At 42.4% G+C, this 16682-nt stretch overlaps 2 protein-coding genes and 1 long non-coding RNA gene across 7 annotated transcripts in view; 2 read left to right on the forward strand and 1 right to left on the reverse strand.

Annotated features, from left to right (window-relative positions):
• The first annotated feature begins 721 nt into the window (after window positions 1-721).
• Window positions 722-10612, forward strand: taf3 (TAF3 RNA polymerase II, TATA box binding protein (TBP)-associated facto). Of its 2 annotated transcripts, none has more exons than XM_077568454.1 (8): window positions 722-883; window positions 1257-1993; window positions 2986-3228; window positions 4389-6187; window positions 7028-7107; window positions 8483-8771; window positions 8864-8970; window positions 9659-10612. In XM_077568454.1, the coding sequence occupies exons 2-8, from the start codon at window positions 1828-1830 to the stop codon at window positions 9771-9773; spliced, it is 2799 nt and encodes a 932-aa protein (XP_077424580.1). In that variant the 5' UTR covers window positions 722-883; window positions 1257-1827; the 3' UTR covers window positions 9774-10612. The 2 variants fall into 2 exon arrangements, with proteins under 2 accessions (XP_077424580.1, XP_077424581.1); XM_077568455.1 differs by having other exon boundaries at window positions 4392-6187.
• LOC144053713 (uncharacterized) lies at window positions 8385-11820 on the reverse strand. The gene is made up of 2 exons (XR_013294496.1): window positions 11593-11820; window positions 8385-9721 (listed from the first exon to the last, which is right to left on the reverse strand). It is a non-coding gene; the product is annotated as an uncharacterized LOC144053713 (long non-coding RNA).
• A 1884-nt stretch (window positions 11821-13704) lies between these two features.
• LOC144053434 (CUGBP Elav-like family member 2) overlaps window positions 13705-16682 on the forward strand; it is a 37831-nt gene continuing 34853 nt past the window's right edge. Inside the window, exon 1 of one of the 4 annotated variants that reach the window (XM_077567882.1) lies at window positions 13705-13942. In XM_077567882.1, the coding sequence (XP_077424008.1) occupies window positions 13845-13942 (98 nt within the window). In that variant the 5' untranslated portion in view covers window positions 13705-13844. The remainder of the gene's footprint in view (window positions 13943-16682) is intronic. The other 3 variants (XM_077567881.1, XM_077567886.1, XM_077567885.1) reach the window with 3 other exon arrangements.

Consider the following 16682-nt stretch of genomic DNA (forward strand, 5'->3'; position numbering starts at 1 on the left):
AAAAAAAAATTGCAGCACCGTCCCCTGCTGCCGACTGAAATTGACATTAAATTGCCCACGTCCTCATCCTGCGAATGTCACTTGACCAAAGCCTGAAAACAGGTTAGCCGAGATGTTTGTAAGGTCGGCCCTTAAGCACTTTCACATCAATTTCGATTAACAGTTGCTTCATAAAATGTAAGCCTCCTTGAATGGCCGAAAACGGGTGGAATGTGGTTTAGGTTTCTTAATTCTTAGTCCACAAATGCAATATTTATCATGTTTGGACTTGGGGTCACAAAGTAAAGCTAACACAGAAATAAAAAATAAAATCACTGACAATTCAAACACCTAATTCAACGCTTCAATGCTCAACCTAATAATTTCTGCTCTCTTAATGTTAACATTAACACCATAGACTATTGACGGGATAACAGAAATAAGTATATATTTTACGCCATTTATAGTTGAATCAGTATGTCTACTTTTGCAATTGTATTTTTGACGAGAATTAAAATTATATTATTAGCAATTTGATCTTTAAAACAAACATAAAAAGCTCTTATTTAGGGTTACCCAGGTTAATGGAATTTAGCACAAATTAACAGAGACATCACAGTGATTATAAAACAGATTTAAAGAGCCTGTACTGTAAAAACAATCGAATCAGTTTTACCAGTACTTTTTTTTTAACGCACGTATCTGTCCATAGTACTTAAATACTGCGTGAGTATTTTGCCACCTTCCGGCTTTGACGTCACACGGCGGGAGGAAGAAGAGAAAATGGAGGTCGCAGCTAAACGCGCAAACTTGAAGTCTCGACTCTGGCTTGGAGCTTGACGTCTGCGGACCCATTATCAGCAATGTTATCTTATCGAGGTTCGATTGTGAGTACGAAACGCAGGTGAGCAGATTTAGTTGAGATGTATTTAAATTTATTTTCCGTCGGTGAGATCACGTGAGTCTTATGCTGCGTTCAGTTCCCCCTCGAAATCAAGAGTTTGAAAGCTAGCGACACGTCACAAAGCAGGGGTGGCAAAAAAAAAAAAAAACTAATAGGCAAAAATACAAGTATTGATTAACCACCTTAGGAATATGTAAAAAAAAAAAAGTACAGTTGAATTTTTTTCATTGGCAATTGTATAGCTGTTTTTGTAATAAAAATCTATTGCACACAAAATAGTTTTCGTCTTTTTTATTAACAATTATCAAAATAAACAGTTGACTGACAGTTTTTGTAATTCAAAAATACAGATATTTTCTGCTATTTTCTTCAGGATTCTCCCCCTCACAGTCAGATTTATGAAGAGTATCAACGTTGAAAATACACCTTAAGTGGACATTCGGACAAGGAGACGATTGATTTGTGACACGTGAAGGACGTGACGTCATCTTTAATTGCCGTTTCAATGAAATGGCATCATCGAAGAACGACCGTCTCATTTCTCCATACTTTTATCCTTCTTTCCCATCGCTCCTCTATTGCTCTCCTCGGTGGATCTGTGGTGGGGACGCTTCCAAGTCCACGGAGGAGCGAGGATCGAAGACCGAGGCGGTTGCAAATATAGACACCGGCCCGTGGGTTGTCTGGATTCCAAGTGGCCCAGAACGCATCATAAGAGCAGCCCCGTTTGCGCGCATGCGCACTGAGCATTTCGGGGATGGGTCTATCCAACGAATCAAGATGGCGACTCTGGCAAAAGCGGCAACACACCTAGCAAAGTAGATGAGCTAAATTGGCCCCTTTAGCGGCTTTCCTCGCGCCCCAGCGAGGCTTTGGTGAACCATGACGAACGGGCGCGTGCTTTGGAGACGGGATTGAACGGGATTAGAGGAGCGGTACTGACGATGTGCGAGAGCTATGGCCGCTCGCTGCTGCGTGTGTCGGTGGCGCAGATCTGCCAGGCTCTGGGCTGGGACGCCGTTCAGCTAACCGCCTGCGACCTGCTGGCCGATGTCCTGCAGCGATATATCCAGCAGATGGGCCGAGTCTGCCATCGATACTCGGAGCTGTGTAAGTGCATCTCGGGTTGACCCCGTTACTACTCTAAAAACAGCGGGGTTTTGCCCTCTTTTTTTTTCTCCCCTTCTTTTTTTGCTCGTTTGCTTGAGTACGCGATCACGTTGTTGTTCTCAGGATGGAGCCCCCTAGGGAAAGTTGTCAAAAAGTGCAGTACTGTAACCACAACACATACACCGATAATTAATTAGTGGAAAGGATTTTTATTTCGTCTCCTAAATTTGAACATTTAATTCTCTGTCATTGTTTTCTTTTTAACTCAAACTTAAAAATATATGTGTGTTGCCTTTTAAAAAGATAAAATGACATCAAAATAAACAAAAACCCTGCCTTTGTTATATATAACTTTGAACATTTATCACAAAGAAGTTGTGCTCCTTTAAACTAATACTTTACAACAATACTATTCAGACCAGTTCTATTTCGTCCCTCTAGCACCGCCATTGATCAGTCATTGTTTAATGAGACACTTGAACTGCTGTTGTGACTTTGGAAACAAGTTATATTGCGCACACATCATTTTATTGCTGTGCTTAAGAAATAACTAGGAATATTTACTTATCAGTTTGGAAATATATGATTAAACATTTCCACGTTTACCCTTCAATGTTCTCGCGGACCCCTTCCCTGGTTGGGAAATACTGCTGTCCTCCGCTGGTGGCGTTATGGGTCAAATTGACCAATTATAGAGATGACAAGATATCGCTGACGTCGGGTCGAACAAACTTTTGGGGTCTCATGAAAAGCGACAATTTGGAGCCACAAGAATTCCGCCTAACGCCTGTAAAATTTATTTTGCTTTAATATAATAAAACTGAACTGTACAAGTGTATTGGGAAAAAAAACACTGTCACATTAGCCCATTTTGAACATTTAATTCAGGGATTCTTTCGAGTACCACTAGAGGGAGCTTGCGTACTACTTGTGCTCTGAGTAACACGTGTTGCAAATCGTTGTTCTCACGCATTTTTGCATTGACCTGGCAGACGGCAGGACGGATCCCATCCTGGACGATGTGAGTCAGGCGTTCCGGCTGCTTGGTGTGAGTCTGGGCGAACTGGACGACTATGTCAACAACCTGGAACCCGTGGCCTTCCCTCAACAGTTGCCCGCCTTCCCTGTCGGCAAGAACAATGTCCTGCAATTCCCTCAGCCTGGCGCGTTTTTCGCCGAAGAGCGGAAGGACTATATTCCGGATTACCTGCCACCTTTGGTCTCCTTACAAGAAGGTGCGTTCTCTGTTAGCAGGCTTCCCAAAGGCCGTACAAGTCGTTGGGGAAATGTTTGCTCAGTTGTTCTACGTGAAACCTCAAGCATATTAATAACAACAACAATAATAATCATAATAATAATACATTTTTAGTACAGACTCAGTGGCCCAGATGAGAGCAAAACAATTCGTAAAAGGGATATAAAAGACACATAAAAGAACTATACGCAACATATTTAGAATGCATTATGTAAAAAAACACTTTAAAAAAACAGGTCAAGTCAAAGACCTCAAATATTGTCATTTTTCATCAGAATGACTGGAAGAGTGAATCGAAAGAGTTTGTTTCTGTACTTCCGCGTTTGGGCTATGACGGCGCGCTAACTTCCGGTCACTAGGTTAAAGCGTAGCGATAACATTAACGGCATCAGATTCGTCAAAATATACTCGCTGTCTCCTGGAATGAAGGTACTGTAAATGACATATCACATATCTTATTGCGTAATTCTACCTAAAAGCGTATCGTCTTGTTGCCGTGGAGACGGATGTCAGCCTCTTAGTCAGGACATCCGGAAACCATAGTTGTCAACTAACTCTCATGTCTCAGGCCTTCAGTTTGACCTGTGTGTTTTAGTGAAATTACCAAATTGGGCCTGGTTTTCCATGTGTGTGTTAAACTTATTTGCTCTTATAAACGTTATATTTTAAATAATGCCAAGGTCCCAAAAATATACAGTATACGTTTTTTTTTTTTTTTTAATTTATGCTAGAGAATACAGAAAGCTTCTGATATGAAGAGGTGTCTTAAAGCAATGGTAGTTATTACAAAAAATGGCCAGCAGGCGGCAGCAGAGTGTAAGAGATCAGATGTTGCAAAAAGGATTTTTCCCCCAGTGTTTTCAACGAATTTGTGAGTAATGATGAAACTTAGCTATATTCCAATGCTAATTGCAACAAAACAAAAACAGATGCAATTTTTTTTCCCCTTAATGAAATAATAAATGAAATCGTGTCTTTGTTTTGGTAAATTCCATGTTTTTTATAGCAATAGAACACAATAATCTGTGGGCCTTGCAGAATCAGTCAAAATCCAGTAAAACAGCCGAGAGCAAAGGGGGTTGCTTCAGTGAAAATGTCTGCCGGTGAATGAGTTAACCACATGACTCCTTTGTTTTCCAGAAGAGGAGGAAGAGGTCCTCCCCGACATGGGCACCTCGGCTGAAGCCATGCAGGTGGCCATGGAAGAGGACGAGGACGACTTTGACGAGGACGAGACGGTCAACGACGAGAACCATCCGCTCAAGAGGCCCCTGGACAGTCCCGACGAGGCGCTGGGCATGATGCCGACGTCCAAGCGGCCGCGCATGCTCCCCGGACTCAGCCCGGAGTGGGGGGCGGAGCCCCGGGAGCCCCTCACCTCCCTCAACCCCCAGCGCGTGCCTCCTCCGGGCATGCTGCCCTCTCACGATAGCCTTGACCCGCTGTCGCCCGAAACCCCGCCCGGAGCGCTGCCCTCCTTCAGACCTCAGCCCACTATACCAAAATACCCCGATCAAAAAGCCCTCGCCGCCCCTGGAAAAAAGCCCAAAGTCTCCTCGCCTGGGAGACAACGAACTAAGTCCCCAAAAGGGCTCGTTCCTGCCTCGGTGGGCGGCAGTCCCATTCATTCTCCCCCTAAAACTTCCAAGGAGAGGAAAAAATCTCCCGGCAGGACAAAGAGTCCGAAAAGTCCCAAGAGCCCGAAGACGGCGGCGGCCAAACCCCCTCAGCCCCTGAGCAAGATGGACGCCATTCACAAGCTGCCCTTGTCGGTGCTCAGCGAGCGCATGGGCAAAGAGAACATCCACATGCGGCACAACGTGGACGGCAAGGAGCCCGGCGGCGAGGGCCCCTTCCTCAAAACGGAGCCCGACAACGGCGCCATCGAGGACTCCATCAGCGCCGTCATCGCCAAGGCGCGTTCCGAGCGCGAGCCCGACCCCTTCGCCTTCTCCTCGGGCTCCGACTCGGACAGCAACGGCTTCTCCAGCCCCAGGAGGCTGACCATCATGGAGCCGCCTGCAGCCAGGGCGCCGCCGGGCGCCGGCCTCTCGGCGGCCACGCCCGCGCCGCTCCACCTGCAGCTGGGGCCGGGGAAGTGGACCCTGGACGACTCCATCAACGAGGTGATCCGCAAGGTGCACCAGGACGGGCCCTCGTCGTCTCAGCCGCCCAACCACGAGGAGTACGTCTCGTCCGGGTCGGCCTCTCCTCCCACGCCTGAACCCTTGCTCAAGGTTTTCGGGGAGAAAGCCAAGTTGGCGGCGGCGGTGGAGGTGAAGAAGAAGCTGAAGAAGGAGCTGAAGACCAAGCTGAAGAAGAAGGAGAAGCCCAAAGACAAAGAGCGGGAGAAGGACAAGAGCAAGCTGAAGGACAAGAACAAGGAAAAGAACAAGAATAAGGACTCGTCCAAGGACGGTAAGATTCTCTGGAAGGAGTTTGGCCTGAAGGACGATGAGCTCTTGGGCCAGCGCGACTTTGCGCTGCCCGAGTGCTCCGTCAAGGTCAAAGCCAGGGACGGAGACGTCGGCAGCACCAAGAAAGACAAGGACAAGCACAAAGACAAAAAAAAGGAAAAGGGCAAGAAGGAGAAGGAGAAAAAAGACAAGGGCAAAGACAAGAGCAAGGACGACCGGCAGAAACAAGCCGCCGCCGCCATGACCTCCGTGGCCTTGGGGGAGGTCCCCGCCTTGTTCAGTCCCTCCTCCTGCCAGCGCCTGCCCCCCTTGATGCCCTCCTTGATGCCCGTCCTCCCGGACGGCAAGAGCAAGGAGAAGGACAAGAAGAAAGACAAGAAGGAGAAGAAGAAAAAGAAGGAGAAGGAGCGCGAGAAGGCCAAGGAGAAGGAGCGGGAAAAGGAGGAGAAGAGGAAAGAAAAGGAGCGGGAGAAGGAAAAACGGGAGAAAGAAAAGGAGAAAGAGAGACTGAGATTGGAGAAGGTCTTTTTTTTTTCTTCCTTATTTTGCTTCTTTCATGGTTATCAATACCTTAAAAATAATAATAATATTTTTTGATTCTTTCAGTGGTTATTCACACCTAAAAAAAAACAACTAAAAAAACACTTTTCTCCAAGTATTAAAATGACTAACATTGAAAGTGGTCTGTCTGTAATGGTGGTCCATCAGAAACCAGGCATCTTATTTATGCAAATTAATTTATAAATAAGTTAAGGTACTTAAAATGTGCAGCCTGAGAACTAGACCGTAACATTATTTTTTCTTTTTTTTTCTTTTTATGATGAATGATTATATATTTGGAGATTTAAAATAAATAAATAAATACATGTTTGAAAATCTAAAAAAGTTCTAAAAAGAATACATGTGAATGTGTTAACTTTAACGTTCAATGCAACTGGGTTGGATTTTCAAAAAGTTTTGGATTTTCAAAACGCGCAAGCCACCGTCATGTTATTCCGCTGAATTTAAATTCAGTGAATCATTGTATCCCACAATGCATCTTGTTTTCATTTTTTTTTAAATACACTCTGCTAATAAAACTAAGCAAAGAAGGAAAATATTGTTAATGCGGTGTTTAAGAACTCAAGTAGTCTTCAAGAATGACTTTTGATTTGAGTGAACCATAAAAATTCTGCTGTCGTAATAATTGGGAAGTACGAGAGGAGTGAATCGTTCCAAATGCGGTGGCTGCATTCCGTATCATTCAGCTCATTATCTTATCTCTGAAAAAAACGATTTTCAGTGGACTTTAGTAAATTGCGTCTGATTAGTACCTAATAAAGTTGAGCCGTTTTAACGGGCTTCCTCAATGACTTTCCACAGATGAAGGCGGACATTTCGGTGGTCGCGCCCTCGCCGGTCATTCCCAGACTGACGCTGCGAGTGGGAGGCCAAGACAAAATGTAAGATGAGATCAAGTCACACTTTTCCCATTGATTGATTTATTTAAAAATGTGTATTTAGAGTATATTTTCACTCATTTACAATATATTCAATTTACTCTATTTAAAAATCTATATATTTTACATTTTTATTTATTAAAAATGTATTCTTTTTTTAAAATTATTTGATTTTATTTAATTTATTATATAATTTATATTTTTTCTTATTTATTTCATTTCATTTATTATATCAATGTAATCCTGCATAGAAATTTTTATTTACTTTATTTAAATTTTTTATTTATTATGCTGATATTTTAACTTTTACTTGTGCGCATTTAAAAAAAATATATATTTTTTTTATTATATAGATTGTAATCCTGTACAGGAATCTTAATTTCCACTCTGGTGCAGTTTTTAATTTCAAATATTAAGTTTTAAATTTGAACTTAATTTTTTTTTTTTATGTACAATAGATTTTTATTTTTATTTTTATACTAATTAGAATCTCATGGGGTAATTGAACTTTGATTCTTGTGCATAAAGGGTGTGCTCCTTGACTGGCTATTTTTACTATGATCTCTTTTCAATTTTCTGACACGTATTCGGGACTGTTTACTCCATCTAATGTTTCCTGCCAGTCTGTCATCTCCTATTGCATTGATTTTCTGCCTTTTTTATTTTTATTTTATTTATTTATTCATATATTTTTCTGCTTTTTTGTTTTATGGGTTTGTTTTTAACTGTCTTAGTTTTCTTTGCCCTGTATAGTGTCCTTGGGTGTCTTGAAAGGCGCTGATAAATTTGATTTATTATTATTGTTGTTGTTATTTGGGTGTTTTTTGGCCTAGATATGTCATGAATTAAATTTAACTCTTTGACTGCCAGACGTTTTCAGAAAAGGGACGCCGTGGGTGCCAGCCGATTTTAAGCATTTTGACTGATCTTTCAAGGTCCATAGAAAATTATGTGTTTGGACTATGGAAACACACATACTACCAAATGAAAGATTGGACTCTCATCTTTCATCAGAAAAAAAAGTTTGTTTCTACCTTATTCCGTTTTTCAGTAATCAACAATAGAAAATGGTTAGTTTCACCTCTGTTTTGAAACAAACGTCTTTTAACGTCTTTGGCACTCCTCCATAGGATTTTACTAAACGTTATTTAACGTTTTTGGCAGTCAAAGAGTTAAGAAAATAATAATTATTATTAAAGTTTGACTCAGCAACAATTCACTAGAGAAGTTATTGTAGCACATTTTACACATTGAGCAGTTAAGAAACAAACAACAAATACATAAGTTCTAATTGTAATTGCATCAAGTTGTCGTGTATGTTTGACCAAATCTGAACATGAAATGACGTCATCCTATTTTGTCCTGTCGTCCCCGCTAGTGTTATCAGCAAGGTGCTTCCCAACTCTGAAGCAAAAGTTCCAACCCCCAAGATGCCCGCCGCCAAGTCGGTCCCGGCGAGTCGTCCCCGGTCGCCCCCGCCGCCTCCAGTCCTGTTGCCGGCGCTGCCGTGCGCGGCCGGGCCCCCGTCGCCGCTGCTGCCCCCGGCTTCCGCGCCGTCGTCGTCATCGTCGTTGCTGTTGTCCGCCGGCCCGCTGCTCTCCTCCCCCGCCGCCTCCCTCAAGATGCCCGTTCGCAGCGTGGTCACCGAGACGGTCAGCACCTACGTGGTGAGTGCGCCGCAACGTGGACGCCACGACACGGCAGGCGGGAGGGCGGGGTGGTCGTCCTGCCTTGACGTTTTCCACGTCTTCCGTTTTAGATTCGAGACGAAAGCGGAAATCAGATCTGGATCTGTCCTGGATGCGACAAGCCGGACGACGGCAGCCCCATGATTGGTTGCGACGACTGTGACGACTGGTATCACTGGTATGCAGCTTTCATTTACACCAAAGTTATTAGTCACCAAAAAGTAAAATCATTTTCCTTAATAAAAAATACAAATGCTTTTTTTTTTTTTTTTTTTTTTTTTAACTACTACATCTTGTGTTTATACGGAAGAGGATTAGAGCCAGTGAAGAGAAAAAAATGGTTGGCAGGATTCTGACCTTACTCCCACAATTCATAGCTCTACATCACAAAGTCAGAATTGTCACTTTAAAGTCAGAATATTCTGAGAATAAAGTAGAATGCTGATTTTCAAGTGAGAATTGTCACTTTAAAGTCAGAATTCTGACTTTAAAGTAGTTATCAAGAATTACTTTTCAAAAATTTAGTGTTCAAGAATTCGGACTTTAATCTCAGAATTCTCATTTTAAAGTCAAAATCCTGCCAACCCTTTTTTTTTTTTTCACACTTCACTGGCCCTAATCCTCTTCCGTATGTTTATAAAACTAAATCTAATTCTAATTCAGCTTCATTCAATTATAAACTGATTAAATACATATGCCAACACATTTCGGCAAACAAATGTCACAAAATTTTGCAGTCCAGTTGTTAAATTGAAAAAGTGCAACTCACTGCACGCGGCGAAAAATGTTTTCTTGATAGTGACGATTTTAGCTTCACCAGACTTCACAAGAAAGAAAAACAAAAGATGTTGTGTGTCTGTGTTCAGGGTTTGCGTGGGAATGGTGACGGCGCCCCCCGCAGACCAACAATGGTTTTGTGTCAAATGTTCCTGCAAGAAGAAGGACAAAAAACACAAGAAGAAGAAACACAAACCGCATTAAATCTATGCAAAAAGGCACATTTTTGTTGTGGGGGGGGGGGGGGGGGTTGAAAAGACTTGAAAGCCGTTGGGCACTGCTCTAAGATAAAAAAAACAAAAAAAGAGGGAAAAAAACGGTGGCTGAGATCAATTTATGAGGATTTTATAATGACGTTGGCGTCGGACAAGATGGGGAAAAAAAGGCTTTTAAACAGCACATTATGAGCCTGGCAATCTTCTCACCAAAACACTCACAAAGGAGGTTTCGCTTTTCTTCATCTTCGCTTTCAGTGTACATAATTCCCCCCCCCCCCCCCCCCCCCCCAAACTGTATAAATGTAAATACCAACTGTCAAGCCCAGTGCATTTTTTCGCTCTTCGCACACGACTTGGTGACTGCATTTTCAGGATGAGTTTTTAACGCTCTGTAATTTCTGTACATTTTTTTAAATTGAAAAGTTTGTATTTTATTTTACGCCCTCCCTCGTATAATATGTGCAAAAAGGGGCACGGTGAGTGGAAAGCGCCACGTCCCTCTCCAAACATCCTGTTTTGACGGCGAGTGGCGAGGCTTCGATGGCTGCTGAGCACCCCGTGCCCAATTTTTTTGTGTGCGTCGTCTGTTTTTTTTTTTTTTGTCCCGGAGTCGTACTGTTAGCTGTGCATGTGATTGTAATTCATTTGGATGTTTGACTATTCAAGATGAGCAGTCTGCATGCTGGCAGTCTTTAAAAACACAAATGTCCCCGACCGTCCCAAATTGGACTTTTCATTTCTCACGCCATCTTTTTGTCAATCACAATCATTATCCCCTCATGTAGCTTTTTGCATTTGAAAATGAAATTATTTTGACAAACCAGGTTTCAGAGTTTGACTTCATTTCCACTAATACAATTTCTTACTTGTTTTTCATGACATTTGGCAGCAGGTGGGTTGGTCTTCTTGAACTGACCGTAAATTTGGGGTGGGGCGATGGGTCATCCATCCAATCCATCCAATTGATCCATAATGGAGAATACAGTGGCCACAAGTTTCAAATTAGTAGACTGATTCTCGCGTGGTTATTTTGACCACAGCGCCACCTAGTGTATTGGGTGACCGCACTGCAGATAATTCGGTAGAAGTACTGATTTAACTCCTGTAAAAAAAATAATTAAAATGTGTCAAATATATCCTGCACCTGATTTTATTACATCTACTTTCCTTTAGATTTCTTTTATTCATTTGATTCCTTTGTGTCTTTTTTTGGTTCATTTTTTAAATTACAAAAGTACAACACATTTGAGCGGGTTTGTTTTGTTCCGACGGAGGATTGTAATGCTCATTTGCAGACGGAAGGGGGCAGCATCTGCACTGCATTTGCTGATAGCATGAAGTGGGTGAGTGTGTGCAGATTCATTTTCGCTTACTTACACGACTTGAGGAAACTCGTCGTGTATATTATATCGCAAATGGCTTCGAAAAAAGTGTTTGGGAAGAAAGCGGTCGTAACCTAATACGCAGGTGGTGTTTTTTTTCTTTGCACGGTCAGTGGCATCGTGTGACTGCAACCGTCACTGCGAACGCTAGCTTCGGTGGCGCTATGTTTGTAACGTTTTAATCAGTGACAGCGAAATAAATGAGTGATTTTAAAAATATATAATATTGGGTATTAAAAAATTACGATTTTTGATATCTTGTCGTTGGCGAGACTTAATGAGGCGCCGGCTTCAACTTGAACAAACCCTAAACTCAAGCAAAATGGCAGGAAAGTTGTCATTTTTGAGGTGGGGGATTCTGCCTGACAGTGACAATATATTTGAAAATAAGTGTTTACTGTCACTTTATAGTATAGTACATACCTTTGTCCACACCGAACATGCTAAGCTATGCAGGGAATTTGGTGTCCAGTTGAGTTCTTCTGCCCAAGACGTCACACCAACTTATGCGGGGGTCCACTGTAATGTGGTACAGCACCCCTCCCCGACCCCCCGAAAAACAAAACACTCAAAACTATTATTTATCATAAGAAAAATTGCATTTAACAACGTTATGCTGTATAAAAACGTAGATTGCGCAGAGGTCACAGATAGCGCCTTCATTGTTCTTCTTCTGTGGTGTCTAATTGGTGGTTGGCAAACCATCTTAATGACCCGTTAGCGCCACGAACCAATTTTCAAATATCCTTGTAGTCTATGCGTGTGCTCGCATTCCGGCAGTGGGAATCATGACGTGCATTCAAAGTGCTCCTCGCACGCAGCCGCATTCCAACATCACTCTTTAAAATATTCATGTCAGCAAAAAAAAAAAGAAAGAATTTTTTTTGCTAGATGATCAGAGGACGAAGAGCGCAGCCCATCAAATGTGGAAGGCGCCCTCGTTAACGTGAATTTATTTCTAATTAAACCGTGTCGTGTCCAGACCTTCTATTTCATCTCTCAGGATAATATTTTTTTGGGGGGTGCGGAAATATATGTGGCAAAAAAGGTGGGGCGCTTTTAAGTGGGTTATTTGTTAAACATGCTCACGTTTGTCACTATCGCTTTGCCTCCCGCCTCTTCGCAATTTTGAAAAGGGAACCCGTTGGTCCAATGTGATTGTCAAGGGAGCATCTATCATCTTTCCACACTGACATGCATGCAAGTAAATTGCATTTATGTTCCGACAACACAGAAAACAGCAACACATTATTTGTAGTGTGTTTTTAAATATGAAAAATAGCACTCGACAAACTTGTCCTTTTTTTAAAAAAATTGAAAAAGCTGCCAGCCATCCCTTTGATCGCTATCATCGAAGACGTTTCCGACGCTGTCTAGCAAGTGTGTAGCGTACGTTATTCTGGTTATTCCGTTGTCCCTAAGCGTCCTTTAAGCTGTTTATTAAAGACAGTCCAGTTGGAGTTAACTGTAAAACTAAACACACAAAAAAAGCTTCATTTTTAAAACATCGCTAGCCTAGCGCTAATACTAAAAGCGAAGGGAGGATCCCATTCAAATGCTAACAGGAAGTTAGCATCGACTTCTGGAGTGTTTTTCCTTCAAATAAGGAATATTCACACACAAATGTTGTGGGAACACATACCCACAGGTAAGATAACACTACGCAAAGGCACAAATTCTTCTCAATGTGTGAAAAATGAGTTATTTTAACAGAATTCAACGCAACTTTCTTCTGTACTCACTTAAAGTGAGTACACCGTGGATGCACGGCACCACACTGCCCCCAAGAGGCCAAAACACACGGGAACAGTCAGTATTTGTTCTTAGTGTTTTTTCAGTTGCTATTATTTCTAGTTTATTCTATTTATATTGTTTTATTTTGTCATTATCATTGATATATTTCAAAATAATTGGCAGATTAATCGGTAATCACAGTTTTTTTTCCTGCCAAAAATAAGTATCGGCATCAGCCTTGAAAAAATGCATATCGGTCGGGTCCTAACGATTTCATGCTTAAATGCCCATTGACGTTGTGCACCTTCTGGTATGGCCACCAGGGGGCAGTACAATACAGACCTATTATACACAAGGAAGAGTTTCACATTTATCTGACTCAATAAACTGCAATAATATGAGTCGTTTTCGCAGAGGATAAAGAATACATACGCCCGTGAGTATTGTTTTATAAAGTCTGTAATTGCCGCAACAACGATGCTAGTTTTGTTAGCCCATCTATGACCATTTGCATTATGCGTTAGCATTAAGATGGCTAGCTGACTTTTGTCAATTATGCGGTTTGGTTCATCTTACAATTTGACGATCTGGCCAAGGACAGTAAGAAAATATTTGTACTCGTTTACTTCCCACGACTGCCATGTTTGGTGCGCGTTCCTAATCCGGATGTCAATTAGTGCCACCGAGGGCAGTGTGGCTAAAGTGTCTTGCCGCGGGCGGCACAATGCATTAGTGCACTACGAGCTGTCAGAAGGGATTACTTCAGCCAGGCCACAGAGAGGAAGAGGGTGCGGATGGGTGGGGCGGCTCCGCGCTCGGATGCACTCGGGTGAGGAGAGAGGGAAGGAAAGAAGGCAGACAGACGGAGAGAGAGGAAGAGCCGTGGAGGAGCGCGTCCGTCCCCGTTTGGCCCAGGTGGATCTTTACCCCGCGCGGCACCCATGTTGGGGCACTCCTCTGAGCTGGCCCTGGTGCAGAGTCTGTACGCCAACAGCATGCGCTGCCCTGCCGCTGTCAGGACCGAGGACCTGCCCATGAGGTACGCTTGGCTTTGACCCCCCCCCCCCAACCCCCCCTCCCACTGCACTCAGTGAAACATCCCAGCTGGCTTTGTGTGGACGTCGTCTTTGTCTGGCCTGACGCATGGCGGTTTTCTTTTTCCTTTGCTGTGTCTTTATTTATGCGTGTTTGCATGTTAATGCATGCTTGAATTTGAAGGACTTTGCTTATTATTTCAAATTGAAGGCGATGGATCAAGTGGAAATTCATTTAGTTTTCTGACAAGGTGACGTGTCACGTCTGATGTGGTGGAATCAAAAGATTGATTAACATAGATGGATAAATAAATAGGTGGATCAACAGATAAATATATATATATATTAAGGGTGTCAGAATGATCGTGTTAATATCTGGTTAGCTTAAAGTGCCTTTAACGGCACCAATTTCTTTAACGCTGGATTAACGACCGCCCCTTATTTGGAAAGAATTCCCTGAGTAGAGTCAGGGAATTCCAGTCGCGACACAACAGAAATATCCACGTCAAAATGACCCAATAAAAATGCAGCTACAATACACAACGAATGTTGGAGTGGAGGAGCCATTTGGACTGCGTAGCACTACTGCCGGTTCTCGGCTTTGAAAGAACGCACTCGGTCAGAAAAATGAGCCATACAAATCAATGTCTTACATTACAATGTGTTACAGTACAGTACCTATTTTTATTTTTGTATTTTTTCATGAATTGTTATGAAATTACTGAATCAACAACTAAAAAATGCAACCAAATTTCTATTAGTTTAACATTTCTTCACACTTTTATGCTAACAAGAGTGTCGAATAACAAGCAGCCGTATCCGGACTAGTGAAAAGAGTTGTGCTTGTCTGTGGCTTGTGCATCTTTTTCCACCAGAGCAAGACCCCCACCCTCCCCAATATACCCGCTCCAGCCCCCCCACTCATCTCTAAATGAAGTTCCCTCCCTTCCCGCTCCATTTTGAGAGCACTCCGTTCCATGTTTGGTCGCCATTTGGCCCCCCAAAAAAGTCAACAAACAAAAATAAAAGTGGCCCTTCCAAGTTCAAGGTGGGACATAAACGACCCATTTCTTTTTTGAAAGTGTCTAAACGCAGTACAGAAAGAAACAACAACATCATGTAAACAACAAAAGCCTGGTCCATGTGGTGGGATTATGATGGGATTACAGTAGTAATCATTTGAGATTAAGGAAAAGGATGCAGTGTTTGAAGGCGCTACATCGGGAATCCACGGCAACAAACACAACAAACTTTCATAATTGTACAGTCAGTGGGGCCTTTGTACCACGGCCAATTAGCGTCACGTATCAATATTATTAATATTATTTTTAGGGGCGGGGGGAAATTTTCAAAGAAAAAAAACTATAATTTGGCAGATTTGCGAGAAGAAAAAAAAAACGTAGAAATTTACGAGAAATACACGTCGCGTTCTACTCGGATGTTTTTGCCAATACTTTTGGGTCGGGTCTCCAATTAAGAAAATAGTAATTGCTTTAGCAGAGATGAACGATATGATGTTAAGCATTTGCACTTTAAAGCGTTGGGTACGGCCAGCGACAAAGAAGAAGTTCCACACCCTGAGGTTCAAGCATTTAAGTTCATTTGTTCAAATAAATATTTACTTGTGTAATTATGTTTCCAGAATTATTATTTACATATTCATGCTTTTTTTTTTGTTTGTTGTTCAAGTATCTAAATTGATGTGTGGAATCTGCTGCTCTCTGTCATTCACTTGCATTGACCTAAGATGCTAGCTTCTGATTGGTTAGTGTTAGTCAGCTGATAGAGGATCAGGAAGTGTTGTCGCTTCGAGCTGCCGTGTATGACGAGTGAAGTTTCAATTAAGAATATAATCCGTCTCCATCCTGCCTTTTCATTTTATAAACAATGTTCCATTAACCACCAACAAATCCTCACATTAGACATTAGCCATTAGCCACGCTACGTGTATTTCTACATTAGGTTTTTTTTTGCGCGCAAATCTGCCACTTTATAAACTCGCAAATGTACGAGTTTTTTTATTCAAAATACTGCACATATATTGCCCCCACCCTCTAAAAAAAATATTTATACGTGGCCCTAATACGCCGTCGTACCTTTGCGATACCAGTGACTCGACTTTTTGAGATACAAGACATTAATGTATTTAAAACTAGCACATATATTCAGTTGGTCCATTTATCTTAATGCTAACAATTACACTGAAGGCCCGTTATCTTAATGCTAACACACAATACAAAACAGCATAGACCAGCTAACAAAATTCTTGAATTGAAGAATTGTATCTCATGGCGCCGCTGTTTATATTAAGATCAGTAAGGAATGAAGGACTGCATGCTCGTGTGTACAGTACGCCCCCCCCCAACCCCCCCCACACCCGCCCCCTTGAGAAGAGTCAAAGCGAATTTGTGCATGCTGCAGCTCTTGTTGCATCCCCCCCTCGATTTCATAAAAGCACATTCTCCAGAGAGCTTTCGTCTACCTTTTTATAGCATCCCCTTGAGCTCCATGCTAATGCAAAGTAGGCTGCATGTATTGAGGGGAAAAAAATAGGTCGCGCGGCGCATTATGCATGCAAACCTGGTTTAGGCGCTGCCTAATGGTGCGCATTCCGCACCCATGCCTTGAAATTGCCACGGAGAGAAGGATTCAATTTCCTGTTTTATATATAGTGCACGTGTGTTGAGAAATGCGTTGGGGCTGTGTGACCTGCGCGCACACACACACACAATTTGCCTAGCCCCC

The sequence above is a fragment of the Vanacampus margaritifer genome, chromosome 6 (assembly GCF_051991255.1).
Source record: "Vanacampus margaritifer isolate UIUO_Vmar chromosome 6, RoL_Vmar_1.0, whole genome shotgun sequence".
Taxonomy (NCBI): Eukaryota; Metazoa; Chordata; class Actinopteri; order Syngnathiformes; family Syngnathidae; genus Vanacampus; species Vanacampus margaritifer.

Coding starts and splice junctions, on each gene's coding strand:
- taf3 (XM_077568454.1), top strand. CDS start 1,828: ATGTGCGAGAGCTATGGCCGCTCGCTGCTGCGTGTGTCGGTGGCGCAG. Junction 6,188..7,027: donor AGAGACTGAGATTGGAGAAG/GTCTTTTTTTTT, acceptor GACTTTCCACAG/ATGAAGGCGGACATTTCGGT. Junction 8,971..9,658: donor TGTGACGACTGGTATCACTG/GTATGCAGCTTT, acceptor GTCTGTGTTCAG/GGTTTGCGTGGGAATGGTGA.